At 34.6% G+C, this 18,180-nt stretch overlaps 1 protein-coding gene across 1 annotated transcript in view; it reads left to right on the top strand.

Moving 5' to 3' along the window:
- The first annotated feature begins 5,747 nt into the window (after nt 1-5,747).
- LOC118202601 (peptidyl-prolyl cis-trans isomerase NIMA-interacting 4) overlaps nt 5,748-18,180 on the top strand; it is a 31,609-nt gene continuing 19,176 nt past the window's right edge. The window contains exon 1 of the mRNA XM_035374772.2: nt 5,748-6,127. Coding sequence (XP_035230663.1) covers nt 6,026-6,127 — 102 coding nt within the window. The 5' untranslated portion in view covers nt 5,748-6,025. The remainder of the gene's footprint in view (nt 6,128-18,180) is intronic.

Genomic DNA, 18,180 nt, shown 5'->3' with positions numbered 1-18,180 from the left:
GAGAGAGGTTCGTGCAGACATTTGTGCAACCATTCACTAAAATGAACGAGAATCCCTTTTGTCTTCTCAAGACGATCCATAATCCTATTCATTTGCGAGACGGTTAGAAAGTGGGATGTGTAAAAATATTTGGCTCGTTTCATTAACAAAATTTGTGCATCCAAAGGTGGAATGTCACGAGCCATCAACACGTTTTCGTCGGATAAAAATTCGTCCCGCATCTTTTGATAACTCCCCACGGTATGATAACCTGCACATTTTGAAAAATCGGAGGCTTTCAAGTAAACGACTCTTTGGATGATATAAAAGGAAAGATCAACATATTTATATTTGAAAGGAATACACGTAGTGAGCTGGGGATGCCTCCTCATGATCCACTTGGACAAAAATACGACTTTGGGGCTCTCCCCTTTTATTTATAGAGAGAAAGAGAGTGTGACCTTCCCTTCCCTCCTCCTCCTCTCTCCCTGCTTCCTCTATCTCTGGACGTCCTTGGATTGGAAAGGGTGACTTTGAAAAAAAAAGAAGGTCATGGTTGGATAATTTTTTGTTTATTAAATTATTACTTTCACTTCCTCATTCCCACACACATTCATCTTCTTAAGAAAAGAAAAAGAGGTCATGGAGATAAGATTTCTTGGAAAGAAGAGAGAGAGAAAAAAAATCTGAAAGAATTCAGATTTTGGATTACGTCCAAAGGGGCATTGTCCCCGAAGGACTTTGATTGTCGTTAATGATATGATAATTGTTTTTCAATACAAATGATTTTTACAATAGTTTTCTTTTACTAAGGTCTATTACAATAGATTCCTCTTACTGCGGTTGCTTGACTACCGTTTTATTGAGAATGGTTACTATTCTATTGTTTCATACAACGGGAAATGATAACTATATGGAAATGGAGGACAAGACTGAGGAGAATGAGAGAGTGTGGATGAGTAGAGAGAGGAGGAGGATTAGAGATCGGAGGAAGATGGGAAAGCGAGGAGGATGGGAGAGCGAGGAGGATGAGAGAGTGGAGGAGGATGGGAGAGCGAGGAGGATAAGAGAGAGGAGGAGGATAAGAGAGCGAGGAGGAGGAGAGAGTGTATAAAGATAAGAGAGCGAAGAGGAGGTGAGAGTGGATCAGGCTAAGTGCGTTATTTTGAAAAGTGATACAGCTTTCTTACAGTTTCCGACGCAAAACTAATAGTCCTTCGGGGACAATGCCCCTTTGGACTAATAAAACGGACGTCATAGAGCCTCTATGTGTGTCTGTGTGTGTCTATATAGATATATAAAAAGGCGAGAGTACTGGGCGAGATCATTTCTTTTCCATTGGGAGCCATGTCGCTATTAGACGTTTTTCCAACTCAACGGATTTCGAACGGGGAGGATTTGAAGACGCTAAAGCAAATCTCCAACTTGAAAATTTTTTTGGCGTGTCATTGTGCGACATTTATTCCGCATTTATCACCTCATCAAGCGATCGTTTCTTTCAACCAAGATGTCGAATCCTCCAACCTGCTCGTTCAGAATATATACAGAAATTTATTCGAATCGCAACAAACGAAAGAGGAATCTCCCTTCTCTTGGAATCGGATGGATCGAGCTTTGAGACGGGTCATTCAAACAGACCGGCGATATACGGATCCGCGCACGAGTTTTCGGTGGAAGAATATTTTTCTCACGAAACGATATTTTACGTTTGGAGTGAGAACGACGGCTGAGGACGAAGTTCATATTGTTCAGACCACAGCCGCTCCTCTCGCCTATTACGAATCATCGTCCCCCAATCTGAAGGAAAGAAATTTTAAAGTCAGCGACAGGATGAAATATAAGAAATATATTCTAAGACCTTTTCAAAACTATGTCGTTCCCCCGAAAACGCAATATCTCATCGTCACAACCCAGAAGAGTCTCTTTCTCGTCGATCGGTGCTCGTACTCGCTTTGGAAACAATTGAAAGAGGAGATTTCTTTCCAATCGCCGATGATGTTTCAAGAAAAAGAAGAAGAAAACCCTCCGCCACCTTTACCCATCCCTTCCTTAGATGATAAGAGGAGCTGGACCAAACCATCATGGCCCGAAACAAAATCGACCCGGCAACGGAATGAAATTGAAGTCATCACAATTGAAGATGAGGAGGAAGAAAAAAAATTACCTCTTAAAAAACGGTCGACTTACCGGAACCTACCTGGCGTGCAAGATCCGCTTCAGAACCCAGAAGCGTCTTCTTCTTCTTCTTCTTCCCCGACTTGTTCAAACAGGCAACCTCTTTCGGACTCCTCACAGACAGAACCTCTTCCAGTATCCTCTTCTTCTTCTTCTTCTTCTCCTCCAACCTGTCCCGACATCGTAGAGGTAGAATGTCAGACGGGTCCACAAGCTTCAAAAAGTTTCGACATCGTAGAGGTAGAATGTCAGCCGGGTCCACAAGTTCCAACGGGTCCAGAAATCATGGAGGCAGAATCACAGCCGGGTTCACAAGTTCCAACGGGTCCAGAAATCGTAGAGGTAGAATTTCAGCCGGGTAAACAAGTTCCAACGGGTCCAGAAATCATGGAGGTAGAATCGCAGCCGGGTCCAGACATCCTAGATCCCTCCACTCATCCCAAAGAGACTCCAAGTGTTTCAAGACAGCCTTGTGAGGATCCAGCCCTTCCCGTATGGAATGATTATATGGACTTACAAAATTTGGTGCAACAGGAAGGAGAAGAAAATAATCATACGGATGGGTGGGTCAAAGACTGCTTAGATCATTTAACCTCGAATGTAATTGAACTGTTATGGAATTGCATTTCTGAAATCACATCGGAAATGGGATAAAAACCAAAACAAAAAAAAAACTTTTTTAATAACAAATTGGAGGAGGGTCATGATGTCAATTAAAAAAAATATTCCAATCTTGGTGGTTCACTTCAGTTTTCCAGCATGAGGTGATCCACGTTTCCCGAAATATGGATCCCATTCCAAGAGAGATTGTGTAGAGCCTTCACTTCAGTTCTTTTTTTTTTATATACCAAGAGGAGAGGGTCCCCAAAGGGCTACCCATGTCCAAAGAGAGAAAGTGTAGAGCGTTCATTTCAGTTTTTTTCCAAGTTTAGGGGAGGGAGGTCTCAAAATGACACCCCCCATTTTCAAAGAGAGATGGTGTAGAGCGTTCATTTCTGTTTTTTCCAAAGTTAGGGAGTTTTCAAATGACTACCCATTTCAGAGAAAGAGAGAGAGAGAGAGAGAAGGTGTAGAGCGTTCATTTCAGTTTTCCAAGGTTAGGATGGTGGTGGAGAATCCTCCAAAATGGCTACTCATCTCAAAGAGAAAGAGAGAGAGAGAGAAAGCGTAGAGCGTCCATTTCAGTTTTCCAACATTAGAAGGTCCCAAAATACCTTCTGAATTCAAAGAGAGATCGTGTAGAGCGTTCATTTTCAGTTCTTCAAGATCAGAAGAAGAGGGTCCGCTTTTCAGAGACAGCGAAGTGCAGACTTCAGTTTTTCTCCCTCCCCAAGAATAGAGGGTCCCAAAATGGCTTTCCATTTCAAAGAAAGAGGGAGAGGCGTTCATTTCCATTCTCCAAGATAGGGTCGTCTGCATTTTTCCCAAAATGGCTTCCCAATTCAAAGAGAGAGAGAGAGAGAGAAAGGGTGTGTAGAGCGGTCATGTTCATTCTCCAAGATAGGGTCGTCAGCTTTTTCTCAAAATGGCATCTCCCCATTCAAAAAGAGATCGTGACCAATTTTTTCCAGTTTTTTCCAAGATGGGGGGGAAGAAAACCTAGGATGGAATAACACGACACACAGAGAGAAAGAGAAAAAAAAAGCCATCTTGTCATTTTCTGGTAGGGTACCGGTGTTCGAATACTTTTGTGACCGACTGTACTGCAAATATTAAAAGAATTAATTTAAACTGAAATCTCATATATTTCGCAGTGATTTAAAATAAGCACAAGAGTATATTGAAAAGCTATACATGCTAAAATGTTAATACGTATTTGGTATGTATTTAATTAGCATCTGTAGTACTATTTTCAGAAAAATTTTCTCTACTGAAATTCATATTGCACAAGCATGTTTCAATTTATGCGCAGAAATTTACTGAGCGTAAGGGGCGTATCTTTGACGTGACATCACCCTACACATAGTTCGGATGTCACGTGACCTCTCTGCGCGTTTGGGGATTTAGCGCTGATCGTCGCGGCGTAGAAGTTAGATAAAAAGTTCAAGTGCATCTAATGCGAATGATAGCTTATCATTTGAAACTTGCAGTTTTTTGTATTTTTCACAAAGGTTTTTAAGTTTAAATATCATGTTTCTGAAGCCGTCGAAGCTTTCAGGAGTATTTATAATTTTCGTTTCTGTTTTTCGGAGTCACTGCGTTCGCGTAGGATTTTTTGTTGCTGGGAATTTGGAGGGAATTAGGGATTTTCTTCTTTTTTGGTATATTCATTACTAAACGCAAGTCTGGTGTTTTCTTTTGGTTTTTTTCATTTCCAATGTCCAATTTTTCTTCATTCCTTCACTTTTGGGGCATTGAATACTGCTTGCAGAGTGGGATCTATGAGTTTCGAGACATTAAACACATCTAGCGGTATTATGGTGTGGTGATGGCGATAAGGAGCGCGCCTTGCGCCCTCCGATAAGTTACCCTAGAGGAGAAGTTTCTTACGAGTAGCGAGCAGAGTGAAAACAGGCCGGCTGTCGGGAGTGTGCGCGAAGTTCCGAAATAAAGCTTAATTTTTATTGTGCACTATGTCTTGTTAATATTTATATTAATGCAGTAAAAACATAATCTGTGATATGGAATTCGAGGATTGGTGGTAAAGCATATAGGAAATCACCATAATGGTGACCCGGACTGTGTTAAATCAAGCCGTATGAACAGTTCTCAAGCACTTTCGGTTTTGACTACAAGCCATCACTCAAGATCTCCAAACCAGAAGTAATGGATTACACCGGTTTTCATCCTCCGGATCACAGATGAGTAGTAATTATAGATCATTTTATAATTCTGTTTTCTACTTATCATTTAATTTCATTTTCTTTAGTTAAATTTTTGCTTTTATTTTGGCTTAAAAACCTTGCACAATGTCTGATGTTCATGCCGTCCAAATTCCGGTTTATAACCGATCAGACCCATACAAAGACCATATAAAGAATATATAAACAAACGCATTCAAAGCAGTCTGTTGGCGTATGAAAAATGTCGCCAAAGCGGAATACTAGACTAATTAAAATTATATTGTATTACTAAAATTTTAACATTTTTTTCGGAACACAGTTATTAGAAACATACATATATATTAAGATACTTTTATTTAAATGTTATTTCAAGTATGCATATATTATATAAAATTAGAAAATCTATTTTTTGTTAGAAAACGGCAAGTAGAGTGGATAAAAAAACCTCTACATTTTATATAATTACGTTTTAAAACTTTAGAAAAAGCTCAGCTGTGAAATGTTACTCCTCCACCTTTCACGTATCTGGAATTTCATCTATATGCGGAGCACGAAAGTACCATTTTTGAAGTCCGAAACAATGCGCGTACACGCAAAACATTTGCTTCTCACAAATTCTCCATAGAACTGTAATGGGAAGGAAGATCCGCGGGAAATGCGATCTGGGAAATGTTCCAAATGTCACGTGGTTCGCATTCCTGTTCCCCTTCAGGGTTGCCGTTTCTCTCTCTAGTACATTACAGCTCTATGGTTCTAACTGCCCAATTAGTAGTTGACATTTTAGCTGGCAAGTCGCATAGGGAGAAAAATCATACTTACAAATGGGGGCAAAGAGAAACAACGACCTGTCTCTAAGAATTTTTTAACTCAGAATGTGTTTAATGAAAAAATGAAAATGAGAAATTTACTGAGCGTATTGTTGACGTAACCTCCTCATCTTACACGTTTCTTAGATGTCACGTGACCTCCATGTATGGTCGGGGATTTAGCGCCGACACCTCGTGAAGATCTTCTGCGAATAATGACTTTTATTTGCGACAACGACAATCGAAGCGAAATTTTCTGAGTGTTCATAGAAATATATCGCAATGCCGAAAGGCAAAGCGCAAGGAAAGGGAAAAAATAATGCTGGAGCTGAAGCAAAAGAAAGTAATGCACCAAAACAAAGTAAAGGAGGAACTTCTGTTAAGGCAAGTTTATTTTGTATTACCTCTGATTTCTAAATTTTATTACTAGATTTTCCAGGCACTCTTACACTTACACAGATTACGAATTCTTTAACTTTCATAACTTTTAATAACTTCTGGTGCACGTTTATCTAAATCAGGGATTTGGACTTTCTAGCGATCGAAGAAATTTTAAAGGTGGTCGATATTTGAATATGTACCGACAATTCGGTATAATCAAGATGTAATTGATTACAAAAATATTTATTGATAAGTAATTGTTTGTTGGTCTTGATATAAACTTATGTCACACAAGGTTTTTCGAATTTAAAACTCATCCGAGAGAAATCTTCCAAAATAAAAACTATTATTGAACCACCATTACTGTCTTTTGTTTCTTGTTGTTTAGTGGAAGACTTTAGCCATTAAAAATTGAAATATTTTTGGAAAAATTGTGTAGGACGTAGACTATCATTTCTATAAGTGGTGTTCCACCCTTTCAGGCCCTTACCATTCTCTTAAAAGTATCCCAATGCATGGGGAGTTCTTAAATAAAAAATTAAAATTCCTGACTAGAGGAAAGTCATAATCGCCATTTGCGCATCTTTTTAAGTATCTAAATTTTCGGACCATTCTTAAACACATAGCAATTGTAGATGAAAATTGTAAACACTTACTAAGCAACTGAACAGTTATATAAAGGCAAATCTTTCTTGATTGGCATATCTTTTCTTAAATAAACCATAATAATAATAATAATAATAAATTTCTTCATTAAATATAAGTAATAAATGCATGAAAAATCAAAATAAATTTTTAAAAAAGGTTGATCTGTACATTATGGTAACTTGGCGATTTTTTGGCGACTAACTCTCCTACAGCAACCCTCTATTTTTTTTCCCCGCCGCCATTTTGTCTTCACGAAGTAAAGACATGTTTCTTTTCTTTTTATCTCCTGAACACTTCTTCCAACAATCTACTAGCCGAATTACACTTATGCTAGAAATTTTATCAAACAAAACTGCTTAATCATGACAAATATTCACTGCAAAATTAGGAAAAACTGCACAATACCATCCTCCTTATGGATTTTTCAAAATAACACATACACATAAACCATGTACACGCCGACTTATTTTTACTTAAAAAAACATCCCAGAATTGCACAAAAATGGCATTGCGCACACTCTTCACTATATCCATGTACACTGCTTTTTTCTCATAAATTACAAAAATTTCACGAAAATGCATGACAATTTTCTCAATCTTTAAACCCGGTAAAAAGAACATATATGAAATTACCTGATCGCGAAAAAGTATTTACCCTTTAGAAATATGAACATTTCCACATATAAAATAAATAAAATATCCAAAAACTTTTACCTCTAAATCATCTATTACATTATACACGTCACCAACGAATTCATACCGCAAGCATTACAAATACTTAGTATCAAATATTTAAATTATTTCCATGCACGTTTATTTCAACTTAAACGTATACCAAATTCCTACAAGCATAAAATTCACAAAATAACTATCATTTCATTAAAATATCAGTAAACCATGTAAACGTCGACTTATTTTTAATTAAAAAAACATCCCAGAATTGCACAAAAATGGCATTGCGCACACTCTTCATTATATCCATGTACACTGCTTTTTTCTCATAAATTAAAAAAATTTCACGAAAATACATGACAATTTTCTCAATCTTTAAACCCGGTAAAAAGAACATATATGAAATTACATGATCGCGAAAAAAGTATTTACCCTTTACAAATATCAACATTTCCACATATAAAATAAATAGAATATCCAAAAACTTTTACCTCTAAATCATCTATTACATTATACACGTCACCAACGAATTCATACCACAAGCATTACAAATACTTAATATCAAATATTTAAATTATTTCCATGCACGTTTATTTCAACTTAAATGTATACCAAATTCCTACAAACATAAAATTCACAAAATAACTATCATTTCATTAAAATATAATTAAATTCAAAAACACTACTTAAAATATAAATGAGCACATACATTAAATTAATAAAAATTACCTTATAATCCTAATTACTTTAAACTAAATCATTGCTAATAACAATTTTCCCAATAATACCAAATTCCTTTCCACCTTACATTTACAACAATGCATAAAAATAATATCCTCAAATAATTAAAAATACTAACTTACCTAATCTTCTTCAGAATCTTGATTACGTGGCGGATACACTTTTCTTCCTTCTGTTTCAGAATCTTTAAAATCATACTTATCTTTCAAAGCAAGATACCAGGTAAAATAAAAAACATAATAAAACATCTTTATTTCTCTCTCGCACAACCTTAAAAAACATTTATTACTATCCTTTTCAATAGCACTAAATACCCATTTCGAATTCACTTTAGTTACGGCCATGGGATCCAAAAATTCACAAACACTATTTTACACAACACAGAATAAAGCCAAATACAAAATTGCCAGATTTTTTCCCGATTAAAGAACAGTAATTCGTCCATTAATATCACATGACATATCCCATGATCTCTCATTTCCCTCACACAAAATAATGCGTAATCAGAACTGAATACTTACTACTCACATTCTTAACAAAGTCTAACTAACCTAATCTTCTTCCGAATCTTCCTTACATGGTGGATACACTTTTATTATGGATTCAATAAAATTACTGAACGATTTTTTTTCCGAATTTGATAGAATTTGATAAAAAAAAAATTCTCTTTATCACATCTACAATTCACTTTAGACAGCGCCATACAATCCCAAAATTATTCAACCCTACTTCACACAACACACAATGAAGCTTAATACAAAATAATATACATCCACAGATACTTGTCCAAATTCCCCCCTTTTCCGATTAAAGAACCGTAATTCGTCCATTAATATCACATGACATATCCCATGATCTCTCATTTCCCCCACACAAAATAATGCGTAATCGGAACTGAGTACTGCTCACATTATTACCAAAGTCCCAGGTAGTAACCTTTATCGCCTCCAAAATGTCGCCAAACTACCAGTTACCATATTGTAAAGATCAAGCTTAAAAAATATTTACAAGGTCTTTTGCATCTTAAACGTTCGGTAAAGTGCAAAATCGTCCTCTTATTTGTCCCTTATTTGTTTTGGTGCTTTTTAAGAGAGTAAGAAGAATTGGTTAATCTTTGGATTATGGTAACTTAAAGATTTTTTTGCGAAAATTTGGCAACCAACTCTGCTACAGCAACCTTCTACTTTTTTTTTCGGCGAGACATGTTTGTTTTCTTTTTATTTACTCAACACTTTTTCCAACAATCTGCTAGCTGAATTACACTTATGCTAGAAATTTTATGGAACAAAACTGCTTAATCATGACAAATATTAACTGCAAAATTGGGAAAAAGTGCAGAATCGCAAAACTCCTTGCCGTGTTTTTCAGAATCGCACATACACAGTAACCATGTACATATCGACTTATTTTTACTTAAAAAAAATCCCAGAATTGCACAAAAATGGCATTGCCCCACACTCTTCACTTTATCCATGTACACTGCTTTTTTCTCATAAATTAGAAAAATTTGCATGAAAATGCAGGAAAATTTTGTGAATCTTTAAATTCGGTAAAAAGCACATATATGAAATTACCTGATCGCGAAAAAGTATATACCCTTTCCAAGGATGAACATTTCCATGTATAAAATAAATAAAATATCCAAAAACATTTCCCTCTAAATTATCTATTATAAACGTCACCAACGAATTTATAACGCAAACATTTGCAAATACTTAGTGTCAAACATTTAAATTATTTCCTTGCACGTTTACTTCTACTGGAATGTATTCGAAATTGCTACAAACATATAATTCACAAAATAAGTATCATTTAATTAAAATATAGTTAAACCATGTACACGTCAACTTACTTTTTACTTAAAAAAAATCCCAGAATTGCAAAAAAATGGCATTGCGCACACTCTTCACTATATCCATGTACACTGCTTTTTTCTCATAAATTAGAAAAATTTCACGAAAATGCAGGAAAATTTTGTGAATCTTTAAATTTGGTAAAAAGGACATATATGAAATTACCTGATCTCGAAAAAGTATGTACCCTTTCCAAGGATGAACATTTGCACGTATAAAATAAATAAAATATCCAAAAACTTTTCCCTCTAAATTATCTATTATAAATGTCACCTGCAAATTTATAACGCAAACATTAAAAATGGTTCCAAATACTTAGTGTCAAATATTTAAATTCTTTCCATGCACATTTACTTCTACTCAAACGTATTCCAAAATACTACAAACATATAACTCACAAAATCATGATCATTAAATTAAAATATAATTAAATTAAAAATCACTACTTAAAATATAAATAAGCATTACATTAAATTAATAAAAATAAGCTTACAATCCTAATTACTTTAAACTAATACATTTCTAATAACAATTTTCCAATAATACCATATTAATTTATTTATCCCTTACATTTATTCCTTACATGCATAAAAATAATATCCTCAAATGATTAAAAATACTAACTTACCTAATCTTCTTCAGAATCTTGATTGCATGGCGGATAAACTTTTCTTATAGATTCAATAATCCAGTAGTCAACTGGCAGTCTATTCACCCAGTAATAAGAAATTAATAAGATTTCACCCATACTCAAACGACTTTCAGCAAACCACGTACCCTTCCTTACACTCTGTTTCACAAAATGTCCATTCTCACCAAATTTCTTGCACCGCCATTCAAACTTATCTGTAATATAATTCCTTTCACACAATCTCATTTCATTCCCACATGTTGGACATTCATACCTATCCGCAACTAATCCTACACTCATACACCATTCAAGCAATTCTTTTGGATTATCAGATAAACACAATAAAAGTTTAGAATTCACTTTAGATAGCGCCATGGGATCCAAAAATTAATCAACACTCTTTCACACAACACACAATGAAGCTAAATACAGAATGCTATAAACTACTGCAGATATTTTTCCAAACTTCTCCCCCTTTTCCGATTAAAGAATTCATCCATGTCACATGACATATCTCATGATCTCTCATTTCTCTCACACAAAATATTGCATAATCAGAACTGAGTACTTCTCACATTATTCCCAAAGTCCTAGGTAGTAAACTTTATCTCCTACCAAAATGTCGCCAAACTACCTGTTACCATATTCCAAAGATTAGCCGAAGAATTAAATTTTTGTCAATTTTCTGTGACATTTTAAGTGAAAATAAGTCAATGTGTACATAGATAAAGGGAGTGCGCAATGCCATTTTTGTGCAATTCTGGGATGTTTTATTAACTGAAAATAAGTCGATGTGTACATGGATACCGAATATGTGCAATTCTTAAAAATGTGCCAAGCAGTGGGGGATTCTGCACTCTCCCCAAAAGTTCGGCTGAGGCTCGAACCTGTAGCATACAGTCTTAAGTCAGGTCATTGACTTATACCACTCAGCTACTGAGCTCCTTGCTGAAGTGTAAATTTTACTGACCACTATTATAGTGAATAATTCTTAATAATGTGGCTGTAGAATTGCATAGTCATAATTTCCTATTTCTTTGAGCACTTTGCACAGCTTTAGTATTAGTCCTTTTTGGCGAGAAATTTTTGGGTTTTCATCCGCAGAGAACCCGTTAGCGGCGTTGCATTTTTACTCGCCAAGCTCGCGGTTAATCGACGATGAGCCGAGCCAAAGAAAGTCAATACATATTCTTTGGCAGAGCCGTAAACGTGATTTTTAGTGCATGTATATTCAAATTAGCAGACAAAACAATATATTAAGCATATGGTAGTAAAAATTCACAGATAATAAGCATGTAGATGTAAAACTAACCGGTTAAACGTGATATACGAAAATAAATTTGTATTAAATTCAAGTTAGCACAGAAAAGAAAATATTAAACATTTATAACGGAAATAAAAATTCATTTAAAAAATATAAATTAGTATTAATATACTGAAATTAACTGGGACATACGAAAAAAATTTTCTTAAATTCCAGTTAACACAGAAAACAATATATTCCTTACACCAGCAATGGTTTGCTAATTTTGATGAATGGTGATGCATCAAACTATTCTGTTATCTTAGATCAGTGGTGCGCAAACTTTTTTCGACTGCCACCCCTTTTGCAGAGAGAAAAGTTTTGGCGACCCCTAGAGTTAAATGTTCAAAAATACGATGTATATTTCACGCATTTCTTTCATTTCATCGAATAAAAACATCATCATATCTGACTCATATTAATTTTATTTATAAATTTAAGAAAATACTTTTTGTATAACACAAAAATCAATAAATTGCCCTTTAATGAGATATATGTGGCTGCAAGTTTCTAATTATCTCATCGATGTTTGGATGTATGTTGCTAATTGCAATTCGCATATCATCTTCAGGGTTTAAACGCGAGCAGTATTTAGTTTTTATTGAAACTAGTTTGCTAAATCCAGTTTCACATAAATACGTTGATGCAAATTGTATTAACGTTTTATGCAACAATGATGGCATTCTTGCATAAAACGGGATATTGTTTTTCCACGGATAGCTAACATTTTTGGCAAGGCTGAGTCTTTAATTCATTTAGAAGAGTATAATCACTAATTAGATCTATCAATTGTTCTTTCTCACTAATTTGAAGAGTTGAACTGCATATGTCAAAGGAAAATGGATCATGAATCCAACCAAGATCGTTTTCAGGAAAATCCTCGAATCTTCTTGAAAAATTTTCCTTTAACTTTTCAATGTGATTGGAAATGATGCTTTTAAATGTAAATATATCTATATTATTTTCCTTGATAAAATTGTTAAAACAAGGGAACATGTCGGTGTTGTTTTTATTCGGTTCAGTTTGCCAGAGACTAAGCTTATTTTTAAAAGCTTGAATTTTACTGGCTGAAGTTATGATAGTTGAATTCTCACCCTGCAAGCTCAAATTTTAAGTCATTAAGTTTTTCGAAAATATCAACTAAATAGCTCAGCTTCCCTAGTCAAACTTCATTGATACAATAACTTGCCAATCTATGTTTCTTTTCGATTAAAAACATGTACACTTCATTTCTTAAATCAAATATCTGTCGTAGTATTTTCCCACGTGAAAGCCATCTGACTTCGGTGTATAACAGTAATCTTTCATATGCTGAGCCCATCTCATTGCAAAGTATCGAAAAGAGACGGCTGTTGTGGCTGTTGCATTTATTGTAGTTAATTGAATTAACAGCATCTTGTAATATGATGTGCAACTCTTCATCCATATCTTTTGCAACAAGAGCTTGCTGATGAATCATACAGTGATTAAATACCATATGAGGTGCCACCTTCTGAATTAAGCCTCTGAGCCCTTTATTCGAACTTGTTAATGCTGCAGCACCATCAGTACAAACCGCAACACAGTTTGCCCGGGTAAGGGACTTTGTTTCAAAATATTCATTTATTACTTCGAATATTTTTTCTCCAGTGTTTTTCCCTTCCAAACTTTTGCAACATAAAAACGTTTCTGTTATATCTTCATTAAAAATAAAGCTAACGTAAATAATTACTTGTGACATGACATTTTAATAATATAGGTAGTCTCGTCCAGTTGTAAATCAAATACAGATGAATTTTGCATGCGTTTTATGACTTCTGAGTCGTTATTTCGTGACATTTCGGAAATCCGCCGAGACACGGTATCTCTTGATCATGGTATCGTTTTTAGTTCATTTCCATATTTATTGCCATGCATAATTGATGTCATCTTAGTTGCTGCAGAAAGGATAAGGGATTCTCCAATTGTATGGGGTTTCATTGTTTTTCCTATTAGATAAGAAACTTCTAAAGAAGCTCGTAATGCTTTCTGAGGTATTGTTGTAAATTTCTTTAAATGTGCACTTTGAGTTTTCAGATTTTCAGCTCGTCTTTGAAAAAAATCGGCATGTTTATTTTGAAGTTCTTTATGTTTAGTTTCCAGGTGCCTTTTTAATTTAGCTGGTTTCATGCTCTCATTTTCTAATTTTTCGTTGCAAATGACACTAATCGGGCATTCTTCATCATCAAAAACACAAAATGTAAAACCATACTTAATAAATTCCTCATTGTACTTTCTTATTTTTTTAGATCGGGCATTTAGTTCAGTATTTTGCGACTCCTCATCAGTATTTGTTCGTTTGTTAGCTGAAGATGTACCTGGTGTACGTATTACCCATTTATCCATTATGAAGATAGGGGTTAAATTATTTAAACTAAAGCAAATAATATATAAAATTTTATAATTTTTTTTTCCAGAAATTCAATAAAATTAACAGAGATCTTTTTCTAATGATAGTACATACCTGATAACAAAGAGTAACAAAGCCCGATAAAAATATAAAAAATCATAATTGCATAACGTCACATGATAAAACTCGAGGATAAACTAAAACAATTGCAGGCCAACTGCTACCTGCTACAACTTCATGCGAACACTTCACGCCTTCACTCTGACTATCAGATACACCGCGTACCTTGCCATCTGAGGCGCTTTTCAGTAAAACTGGCGAATTACCGTGAAGAGGGCGCTATCGACCGGAGTGAAAAACTTCACACTTTACATACATTACGCATTACGGTCAAAGAAAGAGCGAACAGCATGAAATTGCAATTAAACAGTGAGTGACGGCGCTTCACTCTTTACATGTACACTGTATGGTATGCAGCATGCAGGCATAATGCATTTCATAAAAATTTGGCGACCCCTACTTTGCGCACCACTGTCTTAGATAATCAATAATATTTTTTATTACAATTTAATCATCTATTTATGTCACACCTGCCATCCTCTGAAAGGTTTTGGGTTTTATTGTTAGAAAAGCATTAACAATATATTATCTTGTTAAAATTTTATGCCATAAAAATTGATTTATTCTTATAATTTTATATGACAATAACCAATAATAAAAATAGAAGCATTACTTAATTATTTAAAATGCACATGCACATTTTTGCGGCCTATGGCAACAAATTATTTTAGAGGTTGGAAACCTCGTGGTTCTTAGAGCTGGTAATAATTAAGAGCACAACGTGAACAGCCGTGTTACAAATGAGCATTCACTCCTCCCGCCGTATTTTCAGGGCCCACCAGCGGCCGAGCGGTAAAGACGCTGAACACTGGTAGTTCGGTCCGAGGTTCGAATCCCGCGAACGGGCTGGCTGCATGGGCGTTTTTGTGGTTTTCCCCATGTGTCACGTGTATACGAGCCAGTTTCCCTTAGAAAGTCCTCCACGAAAGGCATCCCTCCCTTTAGGCAGATAGCCCTCGTGTGCTTTGCCATAATTAAATACACCACACCACACCCGCCGTATTTTCTCCCTTTCATCCCGAACCGGCATCTATCTACGAAAATATTTCTTATCTATTCATTGTTTAAAAAAATTCAGATAAAATAATAATAAATAAGAGAAGAATAATATAAATCTGCAAATGCGAACAACGACAGTGACAATTCCACAAAATGAACGCAAGAGGAGTGGTTGCAAACTTCGAGCTTTGAACAAGCAAAAGAGATTCTTTTATTAGATTAGAGATTCTTTGGAACAGGCGAATAGAATAAATCCGATGGGGTCTGAACTACTATCGCCGAAGTTGGCGATGTTTATATTTACCGGGTTCTCTGAGGAAGTGCTTCCAAATTCTTTGGCGACATTTTGACACGATAAATGAAAAATTATGATAACCTTGTTATTTTTAATAACCCTAAATACTCAACTGAAAAACATGCCGCCATTTCTGTCCACGTAACTTTAACGAATTTGGTAGGTATCCGAGCTTTCATAGCAGAAGGGATAAATTGCATGTTTTTCTTAAAGTTACTTTCATGTTAATAAAGCACAAAATTTAAAATGTTTTAAAAAAAAAGGCAAAATTTTATAGTTAAAACTGGTGCTTTTAATATTATGGTCAAAAGTCGTTAATCCGGACTCGTCGGGACTTCGCCAATTCCGGATTATAGATCATCAGTTTAAATCTGGTAAGATGGCATGCAGAAATTACAAAATTAAAAATATGAAACTGTAATTTATGAAATAAAGAACAATTATGATCTAAAGGGTATCAAAATTTACAAAAAGAAAAAGCTTTATTTATTTGTTTACTTTATTAAACATTTCTTTCAATGTAAGTTGTTTAAGTTGCTTCGTTTCATGTGATAATACTTTAATTTTTTTAAACAGACATAATTTCTTGTTTAATTACAAAGTTCCGCTGTTCAAGTCCTATAATTGCTGTGTCGAGAATACCGACTAGTTTGTCAATCGAAATTTTTTTGTTTTCAATAACCTCTGTTACTTTCTTCACTATCGGAAGCGAATTATAATGACGAGGAACTTGTTTTAAATCATATCAAAGACGGAGTACATCGAGATGAAATACTACATTTAGTAAGGAATTATAAGCCAAGTAAAATAAAAACATCTGCCCTGAAGATAAGGATAGTGCTGACTTATCAACTTCCAATTCATTGTGCGCCGCGGCGTTCCCCCCGCCGAGCAGCGTGAAATTGATAAACAGATTTCGGATTTCGAAATATACTTTCGCTTTAGATCCTTTACATATTAGCAAATATATATCCGAAATTCTATTTGATATAATCAAAAGTTCAAGCTTATTTTTATAAAATTGCTCTAACAGTCTGCAAAAAATAATGAGCCAGATCCAATTCGAAGATTAAGGAACAACGCAATCTGCAACATTAACTGAATTAGATAATTTTAGCTTAGCTTATACCGTCCGTTATACATTAAATGCGCATGCGTAAACGTTTTATGCGCACACGCATATTCGCAACCGTAAAGGTCTTATGCACACGCTTAAACGCCTATGCCCATGCATCATTGCGATGCATGCGCAGAAAGTTTGTAGCTTTGAGGTCCGTATTATAGATCATTTCGGATTATGGGTGTCCGAATTAACGACTTTTGACTGTACATTACATGAGTCTTGACATTTTTTCATATGTCAACTATATATATATATATTTTTTCATATGTCAACTATATATATTATAAACTCCATCTCCCCCCCAAAAGAAAAGAAAACACATTTTAAGTAGCATGAGGTAACTCTTGGTGTTTCCTTTGCTAAGGAACCACATGCAAATTTAGACTTCTTAGATGTTTCGTAAAATGAGCAGTGATCAAAATTACCATGGTCTAAAAATACTTTTTTTGCCACATTTCTTAAATTAGAACTATAGGAATGTGTAATTTCATGAATTCGTAGACCAAAATTAGGTTTCATTATTGCTTTTATAACATTTTTATAATTTGTCTGACTATAAAAAATATGTTGCTTAGATTATGGTATATTGCTTATAATTAACAGTTCTCAAATTTTATAAATCTCACAATCTAATAGCACCTTCACTGAGCATTATTACTTTTATTAATAGTATGTTGACATAACAGTCGACTTTTTATTTTAAATTTTATGCAAATTTTCTACATTACTTAAACATTTAATCTAACAGAAATCTGAATTTTTTGTAATAAAAATTCTAGAATAAAAGTAAGAGTACAATTTATATATAAAAATTTGATTACATGGCAAGCACTTAGATACTGATTTCAGTGTCTTTAAATGTAATTTTATAAAGTTTAGATATATTTTTATTAAGATATACTCTTATTCTATTAAAAAATTTAAATGTACTGAACAGAAGGCACACTTTGTGCTTACAGTCAACCACTTGTGGCAAGATAACTTATGATAACAATTAAGTTCCAATGTAAAATTTAAATTGAAATAAATTTGTAGCCAACGGCTACACAAATCAATTTAATGCAAAGTTGGTTCAAAACTTAACTGGCATGGGATTCAACTATCAGCAATTATAATGCAGGTTTGAAGACTACAAATCTTATCTTATCTAGCAACCTAGTAACATGGCCTCTAAAGGCAAAACACAGTTTATTTTACAAATTAAAAACTTCATTTGGATTTTGGTGGGAAAACGGATGGGCAATTGACAGTAAAGATCCCAAACATAAAAAAACTCTGGTTACAAAATAAAAGAACATTACAT

This window comes from Stegodyphus dumicola, chromosome 10, assembly GCF_044657685.1.
Source record: "Stegodyphus dumicola isolate Sdum_Otavi_A_Nest chromosome 10, ASM4465768v1".
Classification (NCBI taxonomy): domain Eukaryota; kingdom Metazoa; phylum Arthropoda; class Arachnida; order Araneae; family Eresidae; genus Stegodyphus; species Stegodyphus dumicola.
The sequence above is the reverse complement of the archived record's forward strand: the minus strand, read 5'-3'. Positions and strand labels throughout refer to the sequence as shown.